General features: G+C 36.3%; 2 protein-coding genes across 2 annotated transcripts; both read right to left on the minus strand.

Moving 5' to 3' along the window:
* Positions 1–2,635: 2,635 nt before the first annotated feature.
* Lipt2 (Lipoyl(octanoyl) transferase 2) lies at positions 2,636–3,334 on the minus strand. Its single transcript, XM_083129453.1, has one exon. It carries the CDS (start codon positions 3,332–3,334, stop codon positions 2,636–2,638), a length of 699 nt encoding a protein of 232 aa, XP_082985579.1.
* Positions 3,204–12,790, minus strand: WRNexo (WRN exonuclease). The gene is made up of 7 exons (XM_083117433.1): positions 12,667–12,790; positions 10,261–10,397; positions 8,982–9,114; positions 6,541–6,626; positions 4,979–5,120; positions 4,359–4,460; positions 3,204–3,402 (listed from the first exon to the last, which is right to left on the minus strand). Exons 1-7 carry the CDS (start codon positions 12,712–12,714, stop codon positions 3,349–3,351), a joined length of 702 nt encoding a protein of 233 aa, XP_082973559.1. The 5' UTR covers positions 12,715–12,790; the 3' UTR covers positions 3,204–3,348.
* Positions 12,791–13,713: the final 923 nt, after the last annotated feature.

Genomic DNA, 13,713 nt, shown 5'->3' on the forward strand with positions numbered 1-13,713 from the left:
TCGGTGTAACCGTTGTTTAGGCCTATTTCCATTACGCACGCTATTTCATCTTGCAGGTCATCTTCTGTGCAGCTGTGTGTGAAGGCTCTTCTGTAAAAGTTCAGCAACACGGCCCAGCCCCCCAACCGACAACGCCACCGGACAACAGGAAGCAGACGACGCAAACCAAGATGTGTGCGCCAGTGCTGCCGAACGGGAAGAATCGCAACCACCGCCGCCCGGGAACAAACAATGTAGTGACGCGGTACCATCTCCGCTTCAAACGCCGTACCCTTTTGTGAATGAAGACAGTGGATCTTCGAAATTAATAGGATTGAACCATTAAATTGTGCAATGCGGAAGTACGAAATCTTCTAAATTTCACGTAAGTAATTTTAAACCGCGTTTACCGCAACCACCATGAATACTACATGTCTTTTTCCACAGCAATCAACTGTGAGACGTTGAACAAGCGCCTGTCTGTGGTCACGATTGTCCACAGTGGCATGCTGTACAATATCCACCCTTCTTCTTTGCAAGAAAGTCCATAGAAAAGCATTCACTACCAACAGGCTCTGAGGATGCATGATAGGGAAACCTGTCCATTCTGAGTGATGTCACCTGTCCCTTTAGTCTGAAAGCCTCTTATAGTCAGTCATCTTCCTTGCATGTTATTGAAACTAAACATCCCTTTAAAAAAAATCATGTCACACAACATGCTAAGTTGGTGAAAGATTACAACTTTTTACCATATTAGCCCGAAAATAAGTCCCTCTTTTTATCCAAATTTGAAGTGTGAAAAGTTCAGGTACAGCTTTTATTTACATTTCATCATATCTTATTCCATTTTTTTTTTTTAATTGTGCTCATCATTTTTAAATAATGCAACAAAACAGCTAGTGTCTGTAAATGAAACTGGCAGCATTCTAATGACACAATCAAACATTTGATTTTTGTGTTTACGTACTTGTTGCTACTGAAGTTGTTAATACGAGGGTCACTATTTATATTTTGAGCCTTGGCAACACTGATTGAAGTTAGGCGCAATTTGACGTTTACACGGAATCGTCTGGCATTATTGACCATAACGTACTTCAAATGTTTTGTCAATAGCTTGATTTGTGTTGTTTATGTTGCCTTGGAGATTGCGCGACAACAATAAAATGGAATTAACTCGTGAACATTTTCGTGCGATGATTTTTTACGATTTTCGACGTGGATTATCAAGACAAGAGTGCAACGATCAACTTACTTCCACATTTGGCGATGAAGCTCCATCCTTTGCCACTGTGAAACGCTGGTATAACGAATTTTATCGTGGCCGCCATTTGCTCACCGACGAGATTCGCGAAAGTCGTCCAAAATCAGTTGTTGTTCAAGAAAACATTGATGCTGTGCAAAACCTAATACTGCAAGATCGTCATGTGCCATACTGTGAGATTGAGGCAACCATAGGCATTAGTTCCACCAGCATATATAAAATATTACATGATCATTTAGCTGTGAGAAAGGTATGTTCTCGTTGGATCCCACACAATTTGACAGAAACTCAAAAAGATGCTCACATCAATTGGTGCAAACAAATGCTCAATAAATACAATCGTGGTGCTTCAAAAGACATATATAAGATTGTAACAGGTGACAAATCATGGATATATGCATATGAGCCGGAACGTAAACAGCAGTCGACTGTATGGGTGTTTCAAGATGAACCCAATCCAACAAAAGTTATTCGCGCTCGAAGCACATCAAAACAAATGGTCGCCTGTTTTTTTTCGGGAAAACTGGTCATGTGGCAACTGTGCCTTTAGAGGAATGTAGAACGGTCAACTCTGAATGGTACACAACAATTTGTTTGCAAGAGGTCTTCGGTCAAATATGGAAAACAAACAAACGCCGTCAGATCATTCTTCATCAAGACAATGCCAGCTGTTACACATCTTGTCTAACAACCGACTTTATGAACAGTCAAAAAATCGAATTGATGGGTCATCCGCCGTACAGTCCTGATTTGGCACCCAATGACTTCTTCTTGTTCCTGAAAATCAAGAATAAATTGTGTAGACAACGATTTTCGTCAGCGGAAGACGCCGTTGATGCGTTCAAAAACCATATTATGGAGGTGTCTCAAGAAGATTGGAAAAACTGCTTTGACAAATGGTTCGAACGAATGCAGAAGTGTATTGACCATAAAGGAGAATACTTCAAAAAACAATAAAGCAGTTTTCAATGCCAAATTCCTGGTTTTTCATTGTTAGGCTTAAAATATAAATAGTGACCCTCGTAATTGATACCATACCTAACAAGAAAATAAATAAGTTAGGAAATTCTGTAGGTACATGTTGTTTTCCAAATACTAGAACGTAGAATAAAATTGCTACCCATAATATTTGTTCTCTCAATATCTCCGATTATTGTATTTTTCCTCCCCCCCCCACCTGTAAACTTTTAGGGTGCAACTTATTTTCAGGTCAATACAGTATGTGTGTTTCCTCTTGTGAAGTATAACATTAGCATAATAATATTAATAAGTACTATTTATTTTTCTTGGTTTTGCACTGTAGAAGATGAAACACGTCAAAGTGTATGCTCCAAATCTACAATTTCACTTCTATACACACACAAAAATGCTACAAATCCATACACTATATGTCAATTATTCCTTCAGTTTACTTAAAGCCATAATCTCTTCACTCTCATCTTTCGGAAAGTCACACAAATTACATTCAAACTGTTTACTAAAGGACTCTAGCAACAAAGGCACTGCTCGTTCAACACTAATATTCTTCTTGAGTTCCACAGAGAGGGAAGTTACTCCTTTACCCTCTATCCCACAAGGCACGATATGGCTGAACCACCCAAGATCCGTATCGCAATTCAGAGCGCATCCGTGAGTGGTAACGTACCGGCTTCCGTGAACACCTATCGCACATATCTTCCTGTCATTCACCCAAACACCCGTGTGTGGAGACGTAGCTGCCTTAATGCCGACACCTCCACATAAATCAATAACCATTTCTTCCAACTGGGCAACGTACCAGCGCATGCTCGATTTGAAATTCTTCAGATTCAAAATTGGGTAAACAACCAACTGCCCTGGGCCGTGAAAAGTGATCAACCCGCCCCTGTTTGTACGGTGAAACTCTGCCCCGAGTCTCATAAGCTTTTCTTCTTGTTCCGCTGTGTAATCTTTCCGTCTTATGCCTATTGTATACACAGGATAATGTTCAAGTAACAATAATGTGTCTTTAATTCCGTCAGGATTCAGATGTTGCCTTGCCAGAATCTGTTGAAGGTCATACGCTGCTTGGTAGCCAACACGACCGAGTTGCCAGACTTTTACAAGCCTAGTCATTTTGTCTCGTTAGCCTACCGTTCCAACTTACTTCTGCTTGCGAGATTCCTGTACACTAGCAGAGATGCCTGTGAAGGAAAAGGAAATAATGATAAAAACACTGCCGACACAGTAGTGAATGAAACTGGATGTCCCAACATGAAATAAATCCCATTTATGCAAAAATTAAATTAATTATCATTTAAAAAAAATCACCGATTTAAATCACTGTAAAGAAATAATTTATAAAATAATGTACGTAAGGAATTTGTAGATATCGGAATCACTTTTGGTGAAAGTACATTAATCTCGTAACCATTGAATGGTGTCTATTAGGCTCTAAGAAAGGAAACAAAATATATGTACCAATGGGGTGAAGGTCATATGAAAGGAAATGTAATATGTAAACACACATAAGTTTGTCATGATTTAAAATTCATAATTTTTATAGGAAAAATAGTGTGTAGCATAATATACAAAATACTAATCATGTTAAACCGTAAATCATGTAATTATCATTAAGCTGTAAATAAACATAGCAGCTGATAGTTTGTTACAATTACAGTAAAACCTCGATTTTACGTTTTTCAGGAGACCAAGCTGAATGCGGAAAAATGTAAAATCAGGGTTCCACTGTATATGGTACATTCATAATGTTTTATTTTCACTGGAAGAAAAATTATTATAGTTTCATTAACACACTCAACAAACATTTCTATAGTAGGTATCAGAAAGAGAAAAATGTATATTTATATTTAAATTTGTTTTAATCAAACTGTTCAAATATTTTACAGGGCCGTTCACCAGAAAAAGCCATTCCATAAAAAAGATATCTCTGTACGGTGCCAAAAAACATAAGCAATTTTGAGTGTTTTTTTAAAAAAAAAATCACGATTTTTTTCCATCCCGTTGCCCGTACAATCATTGCTGCCTCCTCTCCCTCACACGCGCACTAAGAATTACCCACAATTTTATTTATTTATTTGCTACTACAATTTCAAATTGTGTGGCTTTCGGATAATTCTTTATGGAATGTAAAACTTACATAGGCATCAGTTGCTGCATAATTCAACAATTCAGCTGGCAGTGGATGCTCTGTCCACGAACTCTTCCTTAGATGCTCATCTTTATCAAGCTTCATTCTTAACTGAAATGAAAACCAAATTCATAAATTTCAAAATTGTTATTTCCTCTAGCTGTATGTGTAATTAATGTTCTTGTCATTAGACCATATTATCAAGTTTAAAAAAGGCATACAAACATGAGTGATGAATCTGGCCTCACTCCCACCAGAGCTGGGAGATATTTCAACCAGTTACAGGGTGATGTGTGGTCAGCAAACGCCTAGTCGTTGATGTAAATTTTCTATGACCGGTCTATGCTACTCATTCGTATCTCCCCAATTTCCTCACGGTGGGTGGCTACCAGTCTCATGCACTTGTTTCCAAAATATTTATGTAAATGTGTTCATTGCTCCAAATTAGCATGAAACTCGATTGTGGAATCAGTTTTGATTGGTCCTGCAGCTACAATGCACACCTGGTATGCAGTGATGCAGTGCATCAAAGTGAGACTGTTTACACACGTTCAGAAGGTGGGAGGCAAAACCTGTACGGATAACATTCTCTCTCAGCTTACCTATCTTAATGAGATATTACCACTTACCAAATGACGAACAAGCCTTTCAAGACTCCATGTCCGCTGACAATCCAATACTTTGGTTGCAAAGCTAGCCAGTTCAATAATATGAGATTCTACAATGGGCTTCACAACAATTGGGAAGTCTCGACTCAGTTTCCACAGATCGCTAGATGTAGAAATTAAAAAAAAAGATAATTTTCAAAGGACTCTAGTTAATAGGAAACATGCAGACATAAATACAGATGCATGGATTTTTCAAATTGCCAATTGTTTTATTGACATATTTAGCAATATACTGCAATTGAAAGTTTCTATAAAAAGTATTGTATTCATTACTTATGGCATGCTGTATATTATCACTTCAATATTTTTTCATCTTTACACAGAATAATCATAATTTCATTAGTTCTTTGTTAACTCCAGAAGACACATATGCAAGGTTTGTCCAAAAAGAAACCAACCTTTTTCAAAATTATTTTATTTACTTGTTACATGGCTTGATCAGATTTATCCCCTTCAAAGTATCTCCCTCCACTGTTAATACACTTCTTCCAGCATGAGTTTGGTTCATTCTGATAGGTACTTTGTAGAATAGGCTGCAGGTGCCAAATCAGGAGAATAAAGGGGCTGTGGTACAATAATTGTGTTATGCTTCAACAAAAACTCCGGAATAAGGAGTGCTGAATATGCTGGGGCATCAAGAATCTTCCTTCAGAAAAATCAAAGCACGAGTATAGATACATTAGCACTCTATTTCAAAATTTTGGTTCCCTTTTTAACAGACCTCATACAACATTCAAAAAAGAAACAAAAACCTGAAGGCAGCCAGATCTATTGTAAATGGTAAGAGCACAATAAAAGAATTGACATCAGCCATGACGACCTGTAGGCTTTAGTTGCTGTGAAGGAGAAAGTATGTGCTTCACTGTCGTCCTCTTTTTTAACCCCCCGCACACGATTTTTATTTCTCTAATGCTTCTATTCTTGACAATGTGATAGTTTGTGCTGTGTTTTTATATTCCATCAGTTTATAACTCAGCAGCAAACCCCAAAATAATGAAAACATGTTTGTTAGTAGTAAACAAAAGGTGAACTAATTCTTGTAACAGCAAATAATAAAGAGGTTTTCTAGGGATATCAGCCAGGTGATTTCCGGAAGGCTTCTGAGCTTTCGACTGATTGATTGAGTTGGTGTTTTAAGCCCACTTTATGCACAGTAAGGCTAATCGGGACTGGACCTACAGTTTAAAGTGGGAATCTAACCCAGACCCCTTGATTACAAGGCAACGACGCTACCACTGCGGGGAGGCCCTTATGATCTTTCGAGAGCTAACAATTCAATCCCTGAAGATGAGAGTGACATTTGCTCTCAAAAGTTCGGAAGTCTATCTGGAAATCACCTAGCTGATGTCCCGAGAAAACCTATTTATTTAAAGGTGAACTATCTTTTCGCACTAAAGGAATAAGTACATCAAAACCAATAAGATACATAGAACGCAATGCAGGCTCCAAAACACAAAGTAGGTAATACATAAGAAGAACTACAAAAACACAATGTGTTAGAAAGGATATAAAAATGTTCATACCTTGCAATATTAATTCCAGTCAGTTTTAATTTTGGATGCTGCAAAACAAGTTTCAGGGCAACTGGTAGACTTCTCATGCAACTCAACTGCAATTTGAAAAAGGTTCCCTTCATGTTATTGCATGCTTTACAAATCAGTAAAAATATACAGCACCCATTTATCCCCAATCAGGTGATACATGTGTAGTGATCTAAATTTATCACAGACACCAAGCAACACTTTAACAAGTGTAAATATCCTGGGAATTATGTAAAATGAACTATATCTGGTCTGCACCAATAATAATGTGTGGTAACCTGAGAATATATAGAAGCAGTTAGGTTGATATGGCACAGTTGCGATATATTACTTACAGTCTTAACATTTGCACTATTCTGTACAATTTTAAATTATAGCACCATCTGAATTGGCAAGACAATCTACAGTGTGTGGACAAAGGTTCACTTTGCCCCACAAAATTGAATATCAGGAGAATTTATATATTTTATGGCTCTAGGAGAGGGGGATACACAATACAATATTTCGAAATTACTATATTTAACCTTTGTTGTAAAAGTCGTTGGAAGACAAAAATAGTAACCGGGAGTCATTTTAAGGTGGCATTGTATTTATAACTTTGATCCTCCAGAGTTTTTTGCATTTGACAATTTGGTTTTCTCAAAATTTCCGAAGCAGCTCCCCTGTGTGTACACTAGTGTTTTATGCATTTTATTTCATTTCCAATGACCACCCATTGCATTAATTATTATGGAGAAGTGATAACTAAATGGATTCATTGCAAGAATTGCAGAATTTTAAATCCAGCACACACGCTTGGTGTTAGAAACAGTTCTAGTTTAGAGCAGGTTCAGTTCATTATTTATGGTAACACTGTTTAGCCTTGTTTCCATGATGATAAAACATTAAAATGCTGACAAAGGCAAAAATTGTATAAAAATATACACTAAAAACATAAAATTTTGTCTTTGTCAGCATTTTAATGTCTCATTATTTTCATTAAGGTCTGAGTTTCAACTGTATAATAGAGTGGAAGTAAATCTGAAGAAATTAATTGGCCCTTCTAAGTTCATGCTTAGTATTAATTTGAGAATTTATGTCAAGGAAAAGTAGGTTACGCAAGTGACAGCACATTTAATTTTAATCTTCCTGGAGATTTTATTTTTCTACATGGAAAACATATACCCATATGGAGAGCAAGGAAACTTAAAATCAACCCTAACCTACTGAAAACATAAAAAGTAACACTGTGAGCATGTGGGAGTAACTGTAAATGCTAATACCAGCAAATCTGGAGAGGGAGTACGACTGAAAGTAATTTTTAAAACAGATTTATAAAAATGGGACAAAATAAAAGATAATCACAACTTTGTGGCACACATAAAATGTTTTGTAGGTAACAGTGCAAAATGAATACATGGAAGTATTGTTCTGTTCAATATGTGCTCACAAACATTTAATGCATTTCATTAAAAATGTGTGCATACGTGATATCAGAATTTCACAATTAAAATTTGGGCCAATATTACTTTTTTAAAATTCTCTATTCTGAAGATGTGTGTGTGTGTGTGTATCAAAAAACTGTACAAGCTCACATCTCCGGTAACACTTCCGTATGGCCCCAACGGATTTCTTCATTTTTACAGAAGAAACTACTTACGTTAATGAGTTTCTGTAGCATTTTGAAAGTTCGTGTAGGTATTTTCTTTCGTCGTGGAATGTATTTGACCGGGAATTCATGTGTTTTTCAAGAAAAACATCTGTCCGAGGCACAATTGCTGTTGCTCTTATTTCCTTCCGTGAACTGGATGTCGCGATGACGTAATCCCCTGTCAATGATTCCAACCATGCCGTTGTTTTGCAAGAAGATGAAGAAACGAAATATACATTCCTGATATTACAAGGACTCAAAATTTTGACTATGTTTGCCTAACCTTACCGTGAATGGTTTTTGGGGCTATGCATGAAATGGTTTGTGGGGCATTTTTTGGTTACGCTAGACAAGCTGCGTCCGCCATATTGTGTTACGGAAGCGAAAAAAGAAAGCACAATAATTACTCATAATGTGAAAAATTGAAATTATTTTCGTGAAAAAAGCCAAATACCACCTTGAAGAATCTTTCGCAATGTAGAATAGGTAAGTATGAATGTTAAAAATGACGAAATAAACGACTGAGAGGTGTTGGGACCATACGGAAATAGTAATCACATCTCCTAATACAATTTTGAAGTAATTGTAACAAATGGAAGTACACCGCAAGTGAAGAAAAAAACTGAGTTGAGATGCATGCGTTCTTGTACATCACATGCATAACTTTCATTTCCAAGAATCAGGTTTATAGTTTAATGCATTTTTATATATCATTTGTAAAGGTTATATCTAATCACCTACAGATTATCACATGCAAGAATAACACTTAATATAAATAGTAATATACACTTACATGAAACAAATGGCACAAAGAGTCATCAATGCAAATTTGCATCAAAGCAACTCTGGAACTCCCATGACCATAAGTCACAGGCCACTCAAGGTCAAAGCCAAGAACAACTTCTTCTCCTTTCTCTAACTCACTTCTGCAATGAAAAGTATTAAGATTGGTTGATTTTATGCCACTTTTAGCTAATCGCGTAGATGAGGATGAGTGATGAACACTCACAAAGAACACCCATGCTCAGGATGGGATTTGAACCTGGGACTCCTGGAGTTGTAACATGCTGTACTAACCACTCCACCGTGGAGGTCGGCATAAACCATTAAAAAAGGCATATCATTTTTTTTAGCAATGATTCTTTAGCAGGTACAATGAAACAACAATGTTATTGCTCTTTGAGGAAAACGTCCTGGTTTATGTTATACATGTAGGAAATAGGATACATAGTAGTTGATTGTACAATCATGGACACTTCTAGATAGTAATGATACCACTGACTTTCAGTGAAAAGGTTACAGCCTACAGCATGTGTGACTGTACAATGGGACCGGAATCTTCGTTTAGTACCTATTTCGACCCATTACATTGCTTATAATTGCCAACTGCTAATTTCCCACACTTTCCTTATTTGAATAATGTCTAAATTGTGATATGTGATCCTATATATGGCTGCTATTTTGGTTCATCCATTCTATTTTTTCATAACTCTCTTTTTAATATGTTGGCATTTCTAATGATTTAATTCCAGGCCATTCCATGATGAAACTGACAATGATTCTGAACATGCGATACACGAGAACTGGAAACATGTGTCAAGATATTTTTTGCTTGCTTAAATCTTAATACTTGCAATGCTGCAAAATTTGCAGTCAACTGTTGAATAATTCGATTCAGGAGACATATTATGTCCAACCATGGTTTGAACCTGGTACTCTGGCATGTCATGTCAGTTCCATGCTATCTGAGCTACTGAACCAGTCTAATTATGTGTGGTAAATAGAATGATATAAAACAATCACACAATGTCCAAGTGTCATTATCATGTTCAAATCCTAATTTTAACTTTGTTTCTACAGTTGAATATTTGATTAAATACTCAATAAGGATGTTGAAAGGTAACAAGGGCATGACTTTTGAAAGTTAACGATCAAACCTTTACAATCTACATATTGAAACACATACATGAAAAGAAATAGTTTAATTTGCACATAACAATTGCTATGCTAATGTTGATTACTTCAGAACCATTGTAAAACACTCCTAATTTTCCAAACTACTTAAAACTCACATTATTTCCTCACAAGCTATTCCACAATCTCCAGCAGTGTCACAGTAATTTATTCTTCCTTTAAACTTTAGCAAAGGTAATTCCACATTAAATCCAAAATCAACATTATCATTTTCGTTATCATCTACTTCTGCATTCTGAAATAAAAAAAAATCCTATGGATGTTAATATATAGGGTGGCAACACCATGAAACTAGACAAAATTCCAGGATACATTTCAAGGCTAACATAAAATTATTGTGTTTTAACACTGTCACAGGGCTGCCTGTAATCCCACATATAATACTTCGAAACCACACAACAGCTTGTACACATATTATACTGTTTTATAAACAAAATATTAATGATATAACCAATTCGAAACCAAACAAGACAGCTTGTGCATGTATTATACTGTTTTATAAACCCAATGTGGCCCAAGTTCCTTTTGTTTTATGGCAATTTCATTATGCTACGAATGCAATTTTTACATGGTTCGATTTTGATGTACATCTGTTAATACATACTGTGGAGTTTTAGTGATTACTTAAGGTTTTGTTCAATATATGCTTTCGTGGTTAGATTAGGCAGGTTAGGTTTGGTTCCCTTACCATTAAAATAAAGTCCCTAAATGCATTCTACCAAGGTTCCGATTTACTTCTACATTCATTCCCACGCTTCTACATTATTTACTGTCGCTTGTCGACTGAGAATATCTTGTCTATGAGAAGTGCGCAAGGTAATTTCCAAGTTGTTATTTTTCAACATAAATAACTTTTTTCGAGTCCAAACAGTGCTCATTACTTTAAGGAAGGTTCAAATTTTGTGTGACAATGATTTTCAGAATTCTATGATAATTAGTCTTTGTGCTAGGAGAAATCATAAAACAATCGGAACCGTTACCCAAAATATTAATGATACAACCGGCTAGATTCTACTTTACGTCCTTATTGCTTTTTGGTGGTAACCGATGGGAGTTAACAACACTGCAGGCTCGTCTTTGTGTCCGCATGGTGAATGCGTGTGTTTTACACTTTCTGTTCACGATAGCCCCACGAACCATTCACGGGGACGAGGTATGCCTACAAGGTTAGGTTAGGGCTGTTAGGTTAGGGCTGTTAGGTTAGGTTTCATTAGCACTCATTTCACCCCTAAATATGTGCTTCATCATCGAAAAATGTCCTCAGTACGATCAATTATGCATATCCGGACATCGGTTTTTATCGATTTCCTTCTCCAGGTAATTTTTCCTCACTTTGGGATTTATGTTTTCAAATTCCTTATACAATAAGCTTTCAAACGATATAAGACATGTATTCCTTACGAAAAGGACGTAAAGTAGAATCTTACCATACAACCAAACTCGTGGCAATACAAGTGCAATTCCTCAGTTCTCTCCAGTTAAGTTTATTGTGTCTCCTCTAGTTTTAACTTCATAGCATTTAGCACATGTCTTCATGGTTATAAAATGAACACTGCCATATAATGCAGCATGGTATAATATAATACAGGACAATACAATAAAAATACAATATATTTTTCAAGATCATGTTCACTGTACTTTAGTTTGTTAGCCAGAATTAATTTTGCTGGATTTAAAACATTGATTTATAGCATGATTAGTAATGATCAACACAATAATATAACATAAGATCTGATTTTTTTGCTCATGTTGAAAGTCTGACCAATTTCTGGCAAAAATGGCCTATTTTCGATGGGGGTATAGTTTGATTTGTATTCTCCAGTGTCGCTTTACTGCCACTTTCGGCTAATCGCAACGATGATGATAGGTGATGAAATTGATAAGGGGAGACAAAGAATACCCACGCCCAGACCAAGACTCAAACCCAGGAACTTTGGTGTCGAGACTGAAAGAGGACCACCGAGCCAGCTCAAACACATTCTTGGTCAATAGGAGGTGGAGCATAACATTTTGTAAAGCTCTTGGGTAATTCTTGAACCAAATTTACCACATCACGTACAAGTGGTTCATTCTTGGGTGACACAAAGGTAAGTGGTGTACGAAATTAGTTGTTTCCATTTACAGCCAAGAAGGCACAAAAAATATCGAGTTAAAGAAAATGCAATCATATTTTATTATTGGAGCGAATTTACAATATAGAGAAAGTCTCCAATTTTTTTAATTTTCGGTTTACTAACTAATTTTGACCTCCTAATCACGAATCTGTTGTTAAAAATCGGCGGCGAAGTCGGAACCAGGTTAATATAGACACTAAACACATGACTAAAATGAAACTAAATACTGATACCTAAATAAAAATAAAATGGAAAGTATTTTAGAAAATAAAGAAACCACGATGATTTGCAAAATCTTCCCTTCTTATACCTGACACAGTGCCAGCAGAATAAACAAAATGTTCCACACACTATTTAAATCTAAATTGGAAACTGGAAAAAAATTCTAACCTTAACTAGCCAGTTTGGCAATTTTCTATTTCGCGCTCCTGAAGACATTTTTCATTTTAACAAAATTAAGAGAATCCATCCATTGCATGATTTCTAATTTTACAGAATCTCTGACAGGGTTAGGATTTTTAATATCGTCTCAGTTATTAATCCCACACACTACAAATACTGTATGAAATTTGATAAGCTTCTCATTTACAATTTTAGATCAAAAACATGCCATGTGCAAAAATAATTCATTAATGACTTTGATCGAATAGTAGTAACATTAGAAACGTCCGGAGTAGTAGCAGAAACGGAATGTTGACGTAAGTGGCTAGTGTTTTGTCGAGTCATGTTTTACGCCCACCGTTTCTGTGTTCTTGGTTAAATTTGTTCGAAGGTAATAATAATAATAATTAGGTAGTGTCTGCTGCTACGTTCTTTTTCTGCTGTAACCCAAAAGAGACATGCGCGTGGCAGCAGACTCTGTCTTTGTTTTATCGTGATTTCATCATGCTATGTATGCAATTACGTCTGTAACACATACTGTGAAGTTTAAGCGATTACTTACACAAAAATGTTTTAAGATTAGGTCCCTTAGCATTCTTCTAATAATAAACCTAAATCCTCTCGTAGTTAGGTTAGGTTCTTTTAGCATTAAAATAATATCGCTAAATGCTTCCTAAAAAAAGGTTTTAAATTACCTGTACATTGATTCCCACTAGTCATAAACTTGCATTTTTATCGTCTCCATCTGTTCTTAAGATTTGTAACATTCTCTTAGCAGGCGAATTACGTGGCAGGAGCAAATTTGACGCTTATTCTTACTGCTGACACGCGCGTGGCAGCAGACTCGGCCTAATAAGGTGCGTTGCAAAATGATAAGAACGCTGTGGGAAAGTGTACAAAGTAACGAAAATAAGAGTACGAACATATAATCAATGGTTATATTATTACAGATAGAGCGCACAAACCGTTCTGAAAAGTAACAGGCATGTGACAACAAGGGCAATATGTACAGTTTAGAAAAAAAGACAAAACAGGCCACTCCGACCGTTGCAAAAT

The sequence above is a fragment of the Lepisma saccharinum genome, chromosome 1 (assembly GCF_977018435.1).
Source record: "Lepisma saccharinum chromosome 1, izLepSacc3.1, whole genome shotgun sequence".
Taxonomy (NCBI): Eukaryota; Metazoa; Arthropoda; class Insecta; order Zygentoma; family Lepismatidae; genus Lepisma; species Lepisma saccharinum.